At 34.5% G+C, this 20,277-nt stretch overlaps 1 protein-coding gene across 2 annotated transcripts in view; it reads right to left on the reverse strand.

Moving 5' to 3' along the window:
- RYR2 (ryanodine receptor 2) overlaps window positions 1–20,277 on the reverse strand; it is a 391,308-nt gene that overhangs the window by 35,660 nt on the left and 335,371 nt on the right. For both annotated transcript variants that reach the window (XM_032102227.1, XM_032102226.1), the window contains 8 exons: window positions 20,064–20,087; window positions 13,974–14,073; window positions 13,004–13,083; window positions 10,966–11,042; window positions 9,574–9,647; window positions 7,753–7,770; window positions 1,479–1,559; window positions 421–509 (listed from right to left, as the gene is read on the reverse strand). In XM_032102227.1, coding sequence (XP_031958118.1) covers window positions 421–509; window positions 1,479–1,559; window positions 7,753–7,770; window positions 9,574–9,647; window positions 10,966–11,042; window positions 13,004–13,083; window positions 13,974–14,073; window positions 20,064–20,087 — 543 coding nt within the window. The remainder of the gene's footprint in view (window positions 1–420; window positions 510–1,478; window positions 1,560–7,752; window positions 7,771–9,573; window positions 9,648–10,965; window positions 11,043–13,003; window positions 13,084–13,973; window positions 14,074–20,063; window positions 20,088–20,277) is intronic.

A 20,277-nucleotide genomic window follows, 5' to 3' on the forward strand; every position in this document is an offset into this window, starting at 1 on the left:
GCCAGTGTTCAGCCTAAATCAGAATATGGATGAAAAAGCAGCTGGCTGAAACTGAACTTGGGCAATACAAAACTCTTCTCACTCACAGGGTAGTTTCAGTCCACACCTGGCTACCTGTACTCATGGACACCCTGAGCATGCACCGGCCTCCTGCCGCTCTCCTTGGTTAACAGCCTCCACCACACTCCTGAGTATAAAGGCTGAAACCAGTCCTTCACATTTATGTCACCTTTGACTCTCCCAGTACAAAGTAACAATTCTTAAAGAACTGCAACCACTAGTGAATTTCAGCCTTTCTCCTTAGCTTGGGCTACAGGGACCAGAATAAATATGGTGACAAATAAATGTGCTCCTCTAATAAAACTTGTATAGAAATAAGTCATTATTGTCATGTACTTACTTAGTATATAAGTTACTTACCTGAACTCTCAATAAGTAATCCACAGTAGAAATGATAATATTAACAGTTGTGTTGTTACCAGTTTGAGTTCTCAGGTAATTCTGAAAATCTAAAAATTCAAACAAAAGCTTAATTTAAAATAATTTAAGTGTTAAAACTATTTCTGAAAATTAATTCTGATTTAAGATGATCTATAAAAGTTTAGGTTAGAGGCATGGATTGGGTTTTCTTCTCTTCCTTTTTGGTTTGGTTTTTTTTTTTGGCAATAAACCACTGCAGCAGTTTTAGCATCTTATTGCAAAGATCACATACCAGTGAACTTCTGAAGCCAGAACTTTGTTTGTATATTTCCCCTGTAAAACTTAACTTGGTGTTATTTTAATCTATTAATGACTAAAATTACATCCACATCAATGTAATTATACTTAGAATAAATTTTGTTAAGCTAAATTACATCACAAAATTATACAGATCCTGATAATTTAGTCAAAAATATGTCTAATGCCTAAAAAGGAAAACTATCCTTTTTTTTTGGTTTTTAGTCACAAGAATGACAGCGAGAACACAGGGAAATATACTTAATGATAAAAATACACTTAAATTATGGATTTCAATGTGGTTTTTTATATTTAAAAGATACATTATTTCTTCAAGAAAGGTATTGTGTACACTGTAAATTCACATACAATTCTAACTGACATTAGTGGGAAACAGTGTGCACCAGAAAGCACAAACATGCCAAAGGACGATTAATATAATTTCCTCTTACATCTTCCTCTGAATCTTTCATGTCTAGAAGTTATAAACCATGTACATTTTCCTATGTAAATTTAACTTTGCTAGTAGGTCGAGATCCAAAACTCATCGTTTTGGAAACCATTGTCTTATCTACAAAGTTAGGGCTGTTAAAAAAATTAGCAACTTAATTCCACTTGAAGACTTTCCTTTCATGTACGGTCTAGCAGCTACTCCACCTTTCATAATATTTCATGAAGGCTGCCAAACCTTCAACAATTAGGGGCTTTTATCGTCAGTTACCGTCACCTTGACTTCGCTGACTGGCAATATGCCCACAAACCTGAATTGTGTCCTTCACAAAGCAACTGAAGGAAGCGGAAGAGGTCACAGGTGAACTCATCATCCTGCATCACCTTTTCTCCTGTAGAAAGGCCAGATGGAAGCAGGTTATCACAGTCTGCCCGGTAACACCCCACAGCCCCAGAAGAAAGTCTCCATAATAATATAAAGAAAGAGAGAAGGGGAGCAAAAATTTATAACCACCAATCTATCTGAAGCACCTATGACTTGTGCTTGGCAGATAGTTATTTGGTTATAAAAAAAAATTAAATTACAAAACTTAACTTTTGATTTATAAATATGGCAGCATGAGCTTGGCAACATTTTACAAATAATCCCTGCTTTACGGTCTTGTTTGACTTCACTGGGCATGGAGGCTGTGTCACATACAAAGGTTAGGGTTGGATCAATTTGGTTTCCATTCATCACAGAAGAAGGTACTTAAAATACAGAATGAGATTTAATCAAACGAATATGAAAATCACTCCTCAAATAAACTATTAGATTCTAAAATATTCTAAAACAACCCATGAAATTTACAGCTATGTGCACTCTCAAGAACCATTTAGACTGAAATATTTGAAGATTTAGTACCTGACTGCTGCTGACACAAAGTGGACGTGTCTCCTTTGACAAAATAAAGCAATATATTTATAATTAATTAAGACCAAATGCCAAAATGCTTTACTGAATTAGGCCCTTCAGTTCATTTTTTGGTAAGCAACTAATATCCAAATGAATAAAGCTTCAAACTATTTTTTTCCCCACAGGAAACAATATACTAAAAAGCCCTCAATTAACACATAATTATTTCCAGTACATCAATACATTTAGTTAACTTTGTACAGGGACACGAGAAGAGGAGAAATAACCATTCACCCAGGAAAACAATCACAACTGGAGAAAACAGTTGTGTGGAGAAACAGTTTTCTACAGAAAAAAGGAGAACAGCTTATGAAATGACACATGAGGACAACATTGTAGGTGTTAAAACAATAAAGGCCACCTATCAAAAGTAAGAAAATCCCCATATAGAACCTTGGGAAAGTATTTTGACTATGTATGCAAAGGTGGAAGTCACAAAAACTTCTACGTTTTAAGAATATACATAATTTGAATATATACTGAGTGCTATTTCTAGACAAGAAAAGGAGGGATATAAAAATGTAAGCAAACTGCAAAAGAGTTTGGAATAATTTTTCTTTGAGGGGATATAATTTAGGCTCTACAAAGACAGTATCTTTAGAGTGTGAACAGGAGACCAGAAAAGTGAGTAAAGACATTAAAATTTAAAAAAACACCAATTTGTAGATACATTAATTAAATTAACAATTACTTCCATGCTGTTCTATTGGTATAATTCTAATTATAATATCCAAAGTTACAGATTAATATATTATTATGATTATATTATTACTGTTTGAGCTGGATTGGCTATGATCAAGTTAATTTTCTTCATACCAGCTAGCTGAATTATAAACGGTATTTAGCATAATTTGGAATAAAAATAAACATGATCAGAAATTTAACTTTACATAAAGTCATGAGCAATTATAATTTCAAGCTAATGGATTTATCAGTCCACAGAACGTGAATTTTAAAGTTAAAAACTTCAGTACACTAGGAACAGGAATCAAAAGCATTTTGAAAACTAATATGAATATTTTAAAGTACAAAACTTCACACTTTTCTGTTGCCCTCAAGACAATGTTTGGTATTAAGGGCATGTATCACTAAGGTATATGCCAACTCAATTTCTTGTAACACAGGAAAAGATAAGATGCTTTTCCTCCTAACTCTAGACGTGGACTTAGGGCAGTGACAAGCAATACCCAATTGTTTCTCCAAGAATGAGTCAAATACTGTAAGTGACATTCCATGACATTTTTCTCCACTGCAAATATAACTACGAGGCACATAGATTTTCAGTCACAGAAGACTGAAAACCCTTTCAGCTAATTAAACAGTGAAATATAAATGACTGTTTCTGTCAGTGCTGATGAATGTATACATGCAGTATATGCCCAAGAAAGCAAAAACAGGAGATGGCTGGGCTCTTAAAAGTATATTGTTCAAAATTACATGCAGGCTCACCCCTGCGAGAGAGTTTCATATGCTGCTGACCAAATGCTATAGTATAGAAGATTTCTCAGGATTAGTTACTTTCTTCTTTTCAATTTAACTGAACTCCTATCATGCCTAAAGTTACATGTGGGTTCACATGCTTTGTTGAACGAGGCGCAAAAATGAGCATTACAGAAAGCCAAATATTTGGTGAAGCCTGTATTACACATGTAATGCATGTAGCTTGACTGCTGAGATGGCAGTGATTTTAGAAAATAAATCACCAGGAAACTTTCTTGGAAAAATCAAGCCCATGAAAGGCCCAACCATCTATTTCTTACATATTAAGGCACCACTGAATCAAAGCCATTTGTATGAATAAGACTACAGAATAAGTTACAGTTTAATAGTTTTGACCTCTATTTGTCTTGCTCTCTTAGGAAATAAGATATTCCAGAACAAGAAGGAAAACCCGTCTCAAGTTAAAATATACAGATCCTGGCTTTTAGTACACTTACTGGACTTCAGGAATTTTTATTAAATAAATTACATTTTTATTATTGGAAGGGCTTGGAAGGGTCTTTTAATAAGTTCCACTGTAAATAAATCACAACAGGAACGGAAATTATTTCAAAATTCTTCAAAATCAGAATCACAAAATCAGTGCACAAAAGCTGAAAGGTCTGTTCCTCTTAGAAATATTTTTACATTTTAAAATGAAGAAAAAAACCCCATCTTAAATCATCTGGCCACACTAAGATTTACAATATCCTAGTTTTCAATTTTTACACCTGATCAAAAGCAGACTAGAACCAATGTTGGTATTGACAGGAATTTTAATTTTCAGATTGTACTTACTGACTGGAAGTGGTGCCTCACTGGCAACAACAGAACAGAAATAGAGATCCATTGCTTTCTATAAAATCCAGGAGAGCAACCTTTGCTGCTGTGCACATAAATTCATGCCAGTTCACACAAAGATTTGCGAGGAATGTACTTACAAACATACACACTACATATAGTATGATTTAGGCTGTTATGAAAAAACATTCTTTAATTTCTGTTGATATGAGATATATTCTGGCAAATATTTGCTTAGATGTTAAAATGCTGCCATTGCTCATGCTGTATGTAAATGGTATGGCTATACACACAAAGGCTTTAAGCCTGTAGCTTTTGCAAAATGGACAGTTTGTGTTTGTGATATACAGGAATAGAGGTATCATGTGTAGGAAACGAAAATAAAATTCAATGAAAAATTAAATACATGGCCTTTTTTTCACTGAAAGTGCATGTGTCAAATTTCAATAATTCTCTCCATCTTTTTTGATTTTAGTTTTTAAATCCTCAGTGGAAAAGATCTGACTTCTATTGCTACTCAGAAACACAGGTTTGATAGCACATATTATAGAAATATTAAAATACTTTCAGCTTTCATAAGGGAACAGGGCTCCTTTATGACGGCTGTTAAGCAAGAGCAAATCTGTCCCATGATAAAGCAAGTGAATTTATTCTTATCGCAAGATCCATACAGTATTGGGTTGGATTACAAGTGCTGCATGCCTTTCGAGTTCTCAACAATCTAATTCAAGTAAGAAATGCACTTGTTTCCTCACTGAGTGAAATTCTCTGAAGTTATTCAAGTTCCCTTTTAAATGCAAACACTGATTCAAATACAGTTTTATGAAGGTGGAAAACACCTCTCCAATGCAGGCTACAGCTGATCACACAGAATTTAAGCATCCACTTTAAGTGTGACTAGGTTGGTGAATGCCAAAAGCATATTTATTAATTCCACATTATTAACGGCTGAAAATAGCCCTGACATGAACCCACAGTACAGCTGGTTATTATATCACATGGGTACCACTCTCACTCAGATTAGTAAAAGTCCTTTAAGAGCTACTGTCTCATTCTAAAATTGTATTTTATTAAAATAAGCCTGCTGTGAACTTACAGAGAAATGAAAGAAAGCCATGATACAATATTAAAAGATTGAACATTAAAATAGAGCTTTCTTGAAAAAGGGAGAAGGGTAAAATAATCTAAGTGTAAACTTAACGTCTTAAATTTTGTACTTCGTATAAGTAAGACAAGTCTCTCCAAAGGAGGAAAACATCGCACTTTCAAGATTTTTGTGACTCACAGTGAAATGGAAAGGAGTATGAGTGTTAAATGAAAAACCATTGAAAAATAGTAAGTATTTCTACATGTCTTTGATTTTGAACCCCCCTTTTTGGAAAAGGAAACAGAACAATCAAAACAAAATACATACAGAAGAAACAACATTGAGTACGCCACAAAAACAAGTAAGAAACACATTTGCTAAAGAACCATCAATGTTGTTACCAGTGGGGGTTCCAGGGTTTGGAAAGGGAAGGTAGTACCAGTCAGAGGAATATCAGGACAAGGCACTTACGATGTGGACAGCACAAAGAAACAATTGGAATAGAGCAATAAATTTCACATCCATGTTGACTCAATACAGGGCTTTCTATCTATTGCTAAGGTTGACATGGGACCAGAAACAAGCACTGCACATGAGGAAAAGTTGACTTTATTCCCGTAAGTTTCAACAGTTTTTCTTTGACTTCGGGAATAATAGTTTCAGGCTTATAGGTTGCAAACTCAATGACAATTAGTCATGAATGTGCTTCTGCGGCCGATTCAGATGATATGAGAAACAGGCTAAAATGCACATTTTACATCCCATCATTTCCCTAGGAATCAATAAAATTATCTTTAATTGAGGAGTAATTAATTACTCATAGACTAAGCATCTTTTTCAAAAAAAAAAACCAAAACCAAAAACAACCTGGGAGAAAATCTTTCTCATCTTTGGTACTTGCTTTGTAGTATTTACAGATGGTTATTCACAGAATTGCGGACATAAAAGCTCAAATATCCTATAAAATCTATGATACTTGGAAACTGTTCACTATAGGAGTTTCCCCACAGACACACTGGCTTGGCTTTCATAATGCTATCAGGTATTAATACAAGTACTTGTACAGCTCTTACTTAAACTACTTTTCAAATAATTGAAAAAGGTGTGCTTCATGATACAAAAAAAAATATTACTTGAAGGTAGTATATTATCAACAATAATGCAACTTTGAAAAGGAAAATTACAGTCTTTTCTGGTTGGATTTGCTTTTTCTATTGCCTGGAATTTTCAGTAGCTGGATATTAATAAGTAAGAAAAGATGGTGTTAGCAAATACTATCCCTTTGTGCCAAGAAATCTTTGACACAGTGATTACTGTATCTTGACACTGCTACTGCTCAGTAACAAAGAAAACAAACAAAAAAACCCCATCCTAATCACTGTGCAGAATTCTGGTAAGCTGCCGAATAGAATATTTCCACTGAGAAAACAAATAAAACAGTAGATCATCCTCCTCCCCAACATTTGGCTAATGAAAAGACATCTGCTGTGTTTGAGTTCATTGTTTCTGCTGACTGGTATACACATTTTGTACTTTGAATTCTCTTTTCACATGGTGACATGAACATCTAATGGCAACTGCTCCTACAAAGCCCTTCCTTTACTCGAAGTAAGGAACCTTTGAGGTGTAACAACCATAACACATCAAGCAGCTTTCAGAATAAGGAAGAGTCACCTGTACCACAGTATTGATCCCTCTAAATTAGCAATGCACCACCTCTTTCTTGTATCAACTCCTGATGGCATTAGATAAACCTAGCCAGTGGCAAGTCCTCTCCTTACCAACCACCCTCAAATCCTCACTGGATCCACCACTGATTTCCTGTGCTTGCACAAATCAATGCAGCAATAAAGCCACATTCAATACACAACAAAAAGGCTACAGGAGGACTAAAGCACAAGGCTTTGTGTATGTATATATTATTGTTTTTCCTTTTAACATTCATCCATCACAAATGCTGGGCTCACTAAAGAGAAAACAAATTAAAAAAACAGGAAAGAAAAGTATAAAAAAGCTTGTTGCTCTTACATCTACTGTGTCAGTCACTGAGCAAATCCTGAGAAATAGAGGCAGACCAAACTGGGGAGATTTGATATGTAAACCAAGAATTTTAGAATGAAAAACTTTAATAATAGCAGAAAAATCACACTAGTTTAGCAGTCTTACAGGAAAAATAATCTAGCAATATTCAGGAGCTGTACAGTGCTGACACAAAGCTAAGAGCAGGGAAAATAAGGAATAGGCAGTTGTTTTTAATAATTACCACGCTCATGGGTGATGACTGAGGAAGGGAGGACAGGACAATTAGTTCAAAGAAAAAGAAACAGGAAAAAAAGAAAAAAAAGTGAGAATTTGTTTTAGCAAATACAAAATATAGTTAGTATTGATTTTGCCAAAATTAGTTCTGTACTGAAAGAGAAACATCAAATAAACAGAAAATGAAAAAAAAAAATCCCTCAAATGAGGAAGCACAAAAATACTCAACATCAGTAGAGTCAATTATGCAGCATTTAAAGATTTGTTTATATTTGCATGCAAAATCAATCATTTCTAGAAACAGAGGCAGAGGTCAAAAGAATAACGAGCCAATATCTTGAGAGTCTATTTCAAAATTCAACATTTTGCCTAAGTTTAGTTATGTAATAGCAGAAATGTTGTCCCAAAAACCAAAACAAAGTGCAGAATAATCTTCGGTAAAACATGAGAGTAATGGCCAAAATTTACATGCCAGATAGCTGCAGCAGTGCTCAATTTACAATCTTGTAACCAAATTTTATCCACATGGGTTTACTTTTTTGTTTACTCATATAAGTCTAGAAATATTTAATCTATAATTTAAACTGTGGAAGCACTTTTGGAGAAGCAGAATTTTTGACTGGCCTTGAAGTCATTCAAATAAATGTAATAGTTAATGAAAAATTATTATTTAAGCAGTTGAATATTAAAGAAATAGGCCGCATAAAAGACCTACAGGCACAACAGACAATGAGATATGCAGTGTTGCTGGTATGAATTATGATCCCTCAAATGCAATAGGGATTATACAGTCAAGCTTTTTTACCTTGTGTTTAAGATAAAAACATGTTAAAAGGTTAGGTCACTGTAGGATTTAAACATAAAAATGCACTGTAAAAAATTCTGAAGATAAGGGAAGAAAATGTGCTTTGGTAGCTCTATTAAGTATGTAAGAATGAACTAAATGTATCCAGACAATCACAGTAAGGGAGTAGTAGAACTTACTGTCAAACAGAAGAAAGAAATTAACAGTGAACTGACAACACCAAGGGTGGAAAGCCAAATTCATTCAAAGTCAAAAGTAGAGTGAAAATTGTGCAATGTTTCCCCAGAGACAAACAGAAAAAAATTATTTCAAAGAAAAAGCTTTCCCAGACTTTTTTCCACACAGCAGATAGATTTCCCTCAACCTCTTATATTTAACTTATGGCTTAAGTAAATTGTGTGGTTTTCAGTTCAAGAAATCAGGTGGGAACTTTTTAATTTCATTTTATGCTGAAACTGGTTGGGGACTTCTGAAATGTTTTACATGCACAAACACTGCTGTTTGTAACTAGAATATATTCTCAATTTTGCATGTAATGTCTTCACTTCTTCAGAATGATGAGAAAGAGTCCTCTGAGACCATTCTGAAACTCAACACATGCTAATGATTTACTGTTGAAAATGATGGATTTAGGTATGCCAATTAAATAAAAACCACTTTTACGAATCCTGTTTTAGCTTCAGCCTCTAGATACATATTTTCAGGGTTCATGGAATCATAGACTATCCTGAGTTGGAAGAGACCCACAAGGATCTTCACATTCTAAATCCTGGCCCCACACAGGACACCCCAAAATCACACCATGTACCTGAGAGTGTTGTCCAAACACTGCTTGAACTCTGCCAGGCTGGTGCTGTGACCACTTCCTGGGGGAGCCTGTTCCAGTGCCCAACCACCCTCTGGATGAAGAACCTGTTCCTTATACCTAACCTAAACCTCCCCTGGGTTCTTTCAAATTCAGTTTGCTTCTGCAAAATGTAAAAGAAAAAAGGTCATGGATAATTTCTGTTAAATCAATAGTACCTGATCCCTCTTCAGTCACCATGCCAAGGCCTTCTGCTTTGTTCTGACGTTCAAATGCATTTAGGTCAAGAACACTGCAGTGAGAAAAATTACATTTTTCCTGTGATTAATTAAATATATGCAATATTTAATTTTGTATAAGTTAAAAAGGATTTGTGATTTCATTTATGTTTGCATACTAGTATTATGAAGATACAGCCCAGTGGCTTGATATATGTCTGTTACCAGATTACAAAACTCAGATCAACAGCTCTAACTTGCTTTTGCCCTGAAACTGACCACAGAATTCAGCTCTTTATGACTGACCAAAAAAAAGGGGGAATTTATGCATTTATGATATACATACTTATTTTTAGGTGCTATAAAGAAGCCAAGTTATTGACTGCTTTTGTATTGTAGCCCAGTTCATATCAAGCAGCAAGGTCCATTAAGAAACTGTCGTTATTAGCTCCACTTAGTGGTTCTCTCCCTCCACGTTCTGAAAAACTGAAGCTGCCAAAAGGGGAAACTAACCAGATTTAAGGAATACATACCTTACATATTTCATTTGTGAACCTGCAAGGTTCTGCCTTTCAGGGCTTTGCATGTCAGCTGGACAGGGAAAACTTTTGTTCATAAGCAAAAATGGTTATAAAAGTCAGGTGAATATAGAACTATTGCAGCACCTCTGCTGGCAAGAAACCTCACTGGTTTCAAAATGAAACTTGGCCACAGAGAGCACTAAGAAAAAAGAATACATAATGTGATACCCTGGACATAACAAGAAGACTCAATCACCTGATCCAGGGAGCCTCTTTTAGTCCTATGTTTTATGTTCATTAAAACATTATTTATTGATATGGTTTATTCTAGGAATTACATATAAAACATTTAAACATATTTATATATGAAATCAGTATAAATCATAAATAAGCATGAATGGAAAAAAAAGTCATAGTATCACCTCAACTTATTAAAGCACAATATTCCATTCTTTTTTCTGACTTCTAAGAAGTCCTATGGATAATTCTAACAAAGCTGGGTTTTCCCAAAATCTTTATGATTACTAAACATTGATCATTAACCTGATCTCTGCAGGATTACTGGATACCTCCAGAGTTAAGGATTTGCCTCTGAGGAATGCTCCTGGCTTTGGAGTTGTTTTCTGCCATGTCTCAGGTAGACACAAATTCCATGAACATTTTTGAAAAGAGCTTTCTTACAAAGGTAAATACATATCACAAAGATTTTCATACCATGAGCACCACCCTGTCCTTTAACCCAAATCTAGCACATCACAATCTCCAAGTGCTGTTTGCAAGAACTCTGTAGAGGATATTTCCAGAACTATAAATCCCATCGAATAAAATATAAATGCAAAAAAATAAATTTTTCAAGTCAATACTTTCTTACCTACAGGACTGCATAAGACCAGCAAGGCTCTGAAAGAACCCCACATCCTTTTTATCTTTGAGGTAGTCAAGCATTTTCTGCAGCAAACACAAATAATTTACACAGAGAATTAATATTCATATTATGTATTAATCTAGGTAAGTTAAAACTATGTGTATTCTATATTATTAGTGATGCTGGTGTTTGGAAATATTGCTAATATTTAAGAGTCTTGCAGAGAAAAATCCAGATATCAAAACCAAAAAAGAACATTTAATCCTCATGTACTTTATAGAAAAGACCATCCATTTTGGATATGCCTTCCTAAAGCATGGAAAATAAAGATAGTAACTAAAGTCAACACAGCCAGAAGAATTTAGTGTTTAATGTAAACACTATCTTGCCACTACTAGGCTAAAAATTTATATTGACACTACTGTTTCAACACCAGACTGGGCTTTTCATAATCTCAGTTTGTTTTAAATTATTTTTGCTGCAACAGTCTGTTAGAAGTAATTTGAGCATATTTTAAAATTTGTTTTAGCTTTATTAGAATGTGTAATAACTATCTGAAAACAAATTGCATTAACAAGAATTTATTGACTGAACTCTATTCTAGAATGCAATGCGTTGTTCAGCAAAGATATAGGATGATACCAGAGCACTCAGTTATGAAGAAAAACCAGAATCCTAAAGTTCAATCTTCGTAGGAAAGCTACTAAAGAAGTCACGTTTTGAATGAAGTAAAATTATTTTTGCAAATAGCAAAAGTAATAGGAAAAGTAGATAATAAGTAACTTCCAAAATGGAGAGCACATAAGCAGACAGCATTAGCAAAACAGCAGCATAAACCCAAGTAGACCCAAGATTACAGAACAAGAATCAACATTATACCAATCAAAGCAAAGAACTCCAGAGGAGGATGATGATAATGACTTTCCAAAACCACTACTCCAGCTCTCCCCCCACCCATAGCATTCTTCCCAAGGAAGACATAAGAGTTGATCTTAGGACGTAAAGGAGAATTGGAAAGTTGAGCATAACACCAGAGAAAACAGGCAGAAATGAGGCAACTGAAAAACAAGAGTTCTAACTGTATTACTGATGTTTTTGTAAGTATGTAATTTAGACTAGTAGCATTTTTATCAATGTAACAATACTGATAACTGTTTCCTGCATTTTGATTTAAGACTTTAACAAATGATTTTTAAAAATAGATTGTAGGATTAAGAATTCAAATAATATTACTATGTACAAATTTCATAATTTTCCTAATTTAATATCATGACATCACGAAGAACTGGCAGTGGTTCAAGCAGATAATTGCTACACTACTTTTAGTCTTTCACATCAATTCTTGGCAACAACAGCTCCTGAAAAGGACATTATTTTGGTTGCATTCAGCTGCACTTTACTTGGGACCTTAATTGTTCTCAGTTGTCTGTATTCTTTAAACTGTACTACAATAATTTAGTAACAGCAGGTATAAACCCTTCTCAACTCAGGAATCTTCAACTCGTACAGAACACTGAGTGTACCCTGTATCAGTCTCTTCACTTTAACGGTGCAGGATTCTTGTAATATATTAGGCTTGTCCACTGGGCACCAAATTATCTTCTGATAGATTAGTCATTCAGGCTTGAGTTCTCTGCTTTTATCAGCAAGACTCTCCATCACATAAGCTAAGGACTTCTGAAGTTGTGTATCATTATTTTTGGTGAAGACCAGGGTCAGAAATTTTGCTCTACTGGCTATAGGACAATGGCAATCTCCCAAGAAAGCCCTCCCTCCCAAAGAATTCCTATAGAAGTAAATGATACAACATAAAATTTCCCCCTTATACCTGAAGTGCAAAACAAATTTCTTTTTGCCTTGTAAACAAGTAAGGAATACCCCCAAATAAGGTACTTTTCATACTATTTTATTCTAGGAACAAGATTAAGAGGATAAACAGTGTGTGACAAACAGTTACACTATGTAATGCGCTACTACAGTAATAATGACCATGGTATAATGATCTATACTGACTAGAATGCGTGGAAAGAAACTAGTACCTTACCTGTTGAACAGTAGAATTTCCTCCATTTAAGATGGCAATTCCTAGCTTTAGGGTAGCTGCAACCATTGGCCCCATCTCACCTTAAAAATATTTTAAAATGTATTTTTCGATCATATATTAAATTAAGAATGTTTTATTAATTAATTTATCCATTCAATCACTTGCAAAACCAACGTATTTTTCCTTAATCTCTTCATGAGTGCCTACAGACATAGTGTAATGTATACACAATACACAGAAAAAGCAAGATATAAGGCAGGAAGAACTGAGTTCAATGAATATATATCACGTTTCAATCACTGGAGCATCCAACAGTTGATATAAGGCTGGGCTCACAATAGTAAGCTAGCTTTCAAATTTAACATTGTGTCCCCTTTGCATGACAATCTAAATGGTTTTTTTCTGGTTTCTTTAAAAATTACAGTGACCCAAGAATTTAACTCTAGTAAACCAAATTTGTAATCAGGAATTTTGAAAACATCACTATTGTGGAAACAAATCACAAAAGAAAAAAATGAAAGCATAAAACCTTAGAGTAAGATGGTTTCTAAGGGAAGAAAGCCTCATTTATGCTTCTGAAATGTTTTATCAAAGTACACCAATAAAGCAGATAGTTGGAGAATGGGAAATTAAAAAAGGATTAAAGTCTACACCTACTTCAGAACTGTGCACATTCCAGAATTTGAGGGCCATTTTGTCATTCAGAGCTGCTATAGCTAAAAAGTACTTCACACCTCCTCTAAACCAGCACTAGAAAAATTAGTTATAACTACAAAAGAAACAATAGTCTCATAAAATTAGTCATTTTACTTTCCTGGATTGGCTGTCAATAATTTTAGAAATTTCGAGTTCCTTTCTAAAGCAAACCTTAGAGGCAAACATCTGCATGTTTTGCCCAATAAGAAATACAATCACTTCAAAGTTCCTTGGAAATAAGGTTTAAAATTAAATCTACACACCAAAGCCCTACCTTTACTTGCACTGATTGTCTGCAGAACCATCTCCGCAGCACCCCGATCATGCAGTCTGGCTTGTTGATACAGAAGTTTTTGCTTTTCCATTTCTTTTTCCTGAATAAAAATTCCAGTCATTTAAGATGAGACTACAGTTACTATCAATCCTCCGAAGGTTTTCGGTTTTCTCTTAGTATATGGGCTCTATGGCAACATCATGGACCATTTTAATACATACGATGCTATTGAACAACTAATTAACATGCTCAAGTAATATTCTCCACTTGGTATTTTTCTTTAATATGCTTTTAGCAGTTTATCTGGAAAGAGTCATCTCAATTGTAAATCATTAGGTTAGTTCAAAGCCCATGTTCATTATATATATACTGCATGTATCAAACTTGCACTTTTGTGCTGTGTTTTTGTGCAACAGTTCATACTCTTAATAATCTTCTATAGCGTGACCATAACTTCATACTGCTCAGTATGTGGCTCTTGAGTTGCAAGTTGTTGCTGAATACCAGAGTAAAAGAAGCATCTCAGAATTTTTTCCAAAACATGTCATTATATTACAATATAGATTGCCCACCCTACTAACAGAATTATTTGATAGAATACACTGTGCTTTTATATTTTGTATTCTCTAGCGGCAACAAACAATACTGCATGGCGTTGCTTGAGCAATGGTGAAGTTTGTTTTTTGTAATTTAAACTACTATTGAAAACATAAAGAGCATAAAGAGCAAACATAAAGGCACAGTTAATTCCAGATGAGTTTCAACTTTCATCAGGTTAATTGAAGTTTGCTGGAGAATTGAGGATGACTAAGCAGTATAAGTTGCAAAATGGAAGTTGCATAGAGCCCTATGACAGCAAGTCCATCAGATGGCGTGGTAAAAAGCTTACTCAAAAGGAACATGACACAATCAGTTAGTATCATGTCCAAAAACACAACGCCCAAAACATGTATGACCTAAAAGCAGGAACAGCTGCAGCAGAAGTAGCCAGAATGACAGCTTTGCTGCCATAAACTTTCCATCCAAGTTAAGGAAAAAATACATTGGAAGATGGAAGAGGTTTAAAAAATGAAGGCTTGCTAAATAGAGGGTATGAGTAATAAATTAAAAAAGAAGAGGTAAAAAAGAGAAATATGTTTAAATGAATGAAAAAGAAACCTTTAACTCAAAAGCAAACCAACACAGACATTTATGCTGTTACCAGAGAGTTCTCGCCGAGGCTGGCAAATTTGTTTCTTAAATCTTTGATAATATCGTGCTGCGGAAACAAAATTCATCAGGGTTTTTTTTTTTTTCACACTATTAGCTCTCCTGTGGTTAAATTGTATCTTTCTTTTTGCTTTAAATTATGTGACAGATCTAGATGGAGGCACAAAAAGGAAAAAAAAATGGCAGCGTTGCTTTGTATTTAGCCATGCTACGGTTTGAAAGTTTTGCCTTCATGTTTAAACCTCTTCCTGGGAGTTCAACAAAAACAAAACAGAAACATACACGCACGCGCACACACACACCACACGCACAAACCACCAGAAAACCATGACATCACAGGTTCAGTATAGCTGCTACAACAAAATATTTTCATTTGCTTCAGAAGCCATTGAAAATTGATCAGCATTTTTTTCTTAAAAACTATTTCCTATTCCTAGATACTTTTAGTTTTAGACCCAACACCCTTTCATCTTTCACTGCAAAATTTATTATTCACAAGCCTAACACCAGCTATACTACTTTCATTGTACAGTATTTTTTGATAAGAATATCAAAGATTTATAAGAATGCTTACAGTGACGATGTATCTGCATAATCTACAGACTAACTTCTTGCAATAGCATTATAGAAGAACAGTAGGAAGAGGCATTGCCAAACAGCTCAAAATGAGAGATCTGGCATTTGCAATGGAAATCAAGATACTAGTAACAAAACAGACCAAAAAAAGAAAACCAAAACCAACTAAACAAAGCAATCCACCAACAAAAAACACCACAAGCATTTCTTTTGAAAGCAACCATTCTTTGATGATAACCCACAAAGATCATGGTTCCTTCTTCTGCTTGACAATGCATTTTCACTGTTGCTTTCTCCATGCAAAGTCAATGCATATATCTAAATATATATGTGATGGCAGCACTTACATGAAGTGGGCCACCCATTGCCTACTAAGTATACTAAGTTAATAAAGTTATCCCCATTTCTCTAAGATACCCTTACTGTTTACATCGTTATCTGTGCTACCAGCTTCAGCTTTTTGCACTTTATCCACTTGCTTGTCAGTTGAAGTCAAGAAAACTACCATAATAATTAGCCAATGATTTTTCTGTCATTCACCAAAGCATCACAATAACAGCAAAAATACTTCACTAATTAAACTAATTAAACAGATTAAAAAAAAACAAAAAACCAAAAGAAACACACCCCAAACAAAACCAATCCTCAATGAAGAACAAATCTATTTTATCTTGGATGCCTTCAATTCAAAGGGGAAAACATTGACCACTTATAAATGTACGTACATGTGTTCTCATATTATAGACTTTTTCCAGCAACCTACCAAACCAAGGAAACCTTAGAATTATACTCTTTGAAAGCAGAAACCCAAATATTTTCGACTTCTTTTTTTTTTTAAATCATTATAAGCAATCATATGCCAAAATACATTGAGCAAAACCACAAGTTTTAGTTTGAATTTGTAGGCAACAAACTTGTTAAAACTAAAGAGAAGCTGTAACTGACAAGTGTGTCACTAAAATTCTTAATTTTCTCCTAATTCATACAGAAACTGATTCTTGGAGTCTCCCTTGGAGCTAAGACATATGGAGAGGTTTGTTTGCTGCCACCACTAAGCTCCAAGACACAGACTGCTGGCATAAGATCCTACTTCTACAGAACATTCTTTTTTTCTTTTTTTTTCCTCTTTGTTTTGTCCAATATGAAATCACAAAATTAAGTTAAAGAGAATAAACAAAAAGATGGAAAGAGGAGAAATTACTTTCAACTCAGCTATTAGAAGATGAAAGCTTCTCCTTTGAATTGTCTTCATATTTTATACTTTTCAAGACTTCTGTTTAGTCCAGATAACAAATCCTATTAGGCAGGTCTTACAATGGCAAAACATCTGTTCATTTCAATGTCAGGCATGCATAATCTATTTAATTAAAATATCAAGTAGTCATGCATAATAATATCTTTTTTTATATATAATTTATATATATTTTAATCCTTTAAGTTAAATATATGTTGGTTTCTGCTCTATAAATAAAACTGAATTTTTCCTAACTCACTCCTTTTGGACTTCACCACTGAAGCATCACTGCTTGTTTCAAGGCATTTGGATTACAGAACCTCTAAAGGTCCTTTCCCACCCAAACAATTCTATGCACAAATAATTAATTCTGTAGTGTAGAGAGTGAAACCATATATTAGGTTCCACGCAATCCATCACATGTAAAAAAAACTGATGAAAAACATATTTTTACATACTGATTGGAATGTTTACTTTCTTAAAATTGATAAATTGATTATGGAGTCTGATTTTAATTCGTATAATAAGTAGTTACTGATTGTAAATATGTGGTATATGGATTCAGTGGTTTATTCAGGATTTGTGACAGTAAGAGGTAAAGGCAGCTGTCTTCAAAATGGTCTGGAACCTCAGGAGGTTGCATTATTTGTATGTACTGAAACTTGAAAATTTTTGTCAGAGGTGACAGCACAACGTATCATTTTGTCAAAAAGGTGGTGAATACAGAAGTCTATCAACAAAGTTGCTACCTTTCAGCAACAGGAATGAAAAGAACTGACATAGGAAGCTCCCTTTCTCCCATTTCTTTTCTTCCTGCGAGGAGTCAATTTAAATCAATTTAATAAAAATGAGTTTAAAAATAAGAGCTAGATTTTGACTCTTCCCTTGCGTTCCCATCCTACTCATATTTAGAGCACATTAGTATGTAGCAGTGACTCAAATGCAGAAAATTATTTGCATTCAGCTAGTGAAACAGTTTGATTTGAAAGAATTTCCTATCAGATAGAGTCAAAGGGGACAGTGACATCAACTTTACAGGGAGTCAATTGAGCATCTATTCAATATGACAGAAAGTTAACTTAGAGGCAAAAGGGCAAGGGGCAAAGATACCTATAACTCAAAGCAAATACTAGCAGGTAACTGCTTACAGGAACGTACCAACATACAGAGAACGTTATTGTCACCTCCCTATTGTCCACACTACTAACCCAATACAAATTAATTGTACAAAAGTGCATGTACTACACTGCATGAGATATGGACATAAAAACTGTCAATAAGATACACTCGGTATTTTCATCACATTCTCAGCTTGCCCAAATGTCTCTGTTGCTCTGACTGTGAAAAGATTCAAGACTTCAAACACCACATATTTTTAAAGTCTAGAGGAGCAGTAGACTTTTATCCCCATACAAACTGAAGTCAGTCTTTTCACATGCACACACAGGATAGAATAAAAGAACTGCCTTCAACATTGAAGTTTAATTACCAGACAGAAAGAAACACACAAATGCACACACAAGCACACACGCAGCTGGTATATACAGTTTCTCATCTGCACAACTGTTTCCTGTCATGTATGAAGAAAGCAAGGGTTATTTCTTCTTGTGCTTTTTTGTCCCTTTTAAAACAGTCACAGTTGACAAGACAGAAAATTTTCTATGGAGCATATAAGATTTAGTGTATGGTAACCAGGTAAGAAGAGTGATAGATATGCAATATTTCAATAGCTGAGTTATTGGAATTAAAAAAGAAGAAATTATTAGATTGCTTATATATTTTCTTTGGGGTTTTTAAATATACACTTTGTGTTTGTAGCAATTACAATACCTCTTAAATAACTTTTTGTGAGCACATGCATCTTCCATGATAATGCCTTTACTGTATGAAGGTGGAATAGACCTGTGCAAATTTTTGGAGGAGTAAGAGTAAAGCTGATCCTGAAATACATCCTCTCTCCCCACAGATGCATGGGAACCTCTTTCTTTTGGGATCTGAATGTTGACAGAAGGCTAGCAAACAAAATACCAAAATCATCCTGCTCTTTTCCATGGAGAGCATGAAGGTTATAATTGTTTCCCTACATTACCCATAGGAAATTAAATTTGAAGTTACTGACTGAAGCCTGACCATTAGCTAAATCTGTGCATTTCAAATCTCAAGCAATTCATCTTTATTTACTCTAGCTGTCATTAGCCACAGCACAAATAACTTTATTTAAACATCTCAGAACCAAAAATTAGCTACTCCACCCACCACACCTTCTCCCAGAATATCAACCTTGCAGCAATACCAGCAAACGGCCTGAGTCAACAATGGGAACTGAGACTTCTACCTGCATGAAGCAGGCAAGTATTCTGCTGCATAGTCATGGCACACCCTTTAGAAACAAATGGTGAGGCTTTCATGATGAGACACAAAAGGCTGTGTAAGAAATTGAGCCAATAAAAAAATTGACCCTGAAATTTCAGAGCTATTGCCTCAATGTTTTTATAGAAAACATGGAACAACTCGGAATCATTTCAGGTAAGGAGTAGCTAAGGAATTTCTATCAAATACTATAATGATGAAGGCTAAGGACTCAGTCAGTTCCAAAGGATCTGAATCAGATGTGAACTGTGATTGATGCTCTCTCTGTGACAGATATTGGAAACAGAAGTCTACCACTACTATATCAGAAATGTCTGTCTGCTAAGATACAGAAGAAAAGCTCAACACTTTCCCTTAATAGCCAAATAAGTTGTTTAAATAATTCAAATTAAGTTATAAGCAGATAAGTTATAAAGAAGGTAACTAACGCACAAAAGGCATGAACAGCAAAACAACATGGACAAGCCAAATGACACTGTTTTCCCCAAAACAGTATCACAAATTTATACGGTGTATTCTGCATAAATCCTGCAATATTTAAAGAGCTTGTGCACAAAAAGGATTTGGTAGAGATGTCATGCTGGAACTGAAATGTTAAAAACGATTTCAAGACCCTTTAATTGAACTTATCCAAGATGTTGGGCCTGAAAAATCACAAAATTAGACCCAGACAAATACACACATATTTTTTTTTGTTTTACCTTGCTGCGTTGTGATCCTGTCACCTTAAGGAAGGGCAAGGAAGAAGCGAAATAGTAATAAGAAAAAGAAGTCCAAAATTTTTTTTCTGCAGGTGACTGACCAAATACATACACAAACTTGTCTTTTGAACATATAAATACATTATTTAAACATAAGTTTCACAGCTACAGGAAAAATAATAAAGAGAAACAAATGAATAGGATCTTCTCTCAA

Source organism: Corvus moneduloides, chromosome 3 (genome assembly GCF_009650955.1).
Source record: "Corvus moneduloides isolate bCorMon1 chromosome 3, bCorMon1.pri, whole genome shotgun sequence".
Taxonomy (NCBI): domain Eukaryota; kingdom Metazoa; phylum Chordata; class Aves; order Passeriformes; family Corvidae; genus Corvus; species Corvus moneduloides.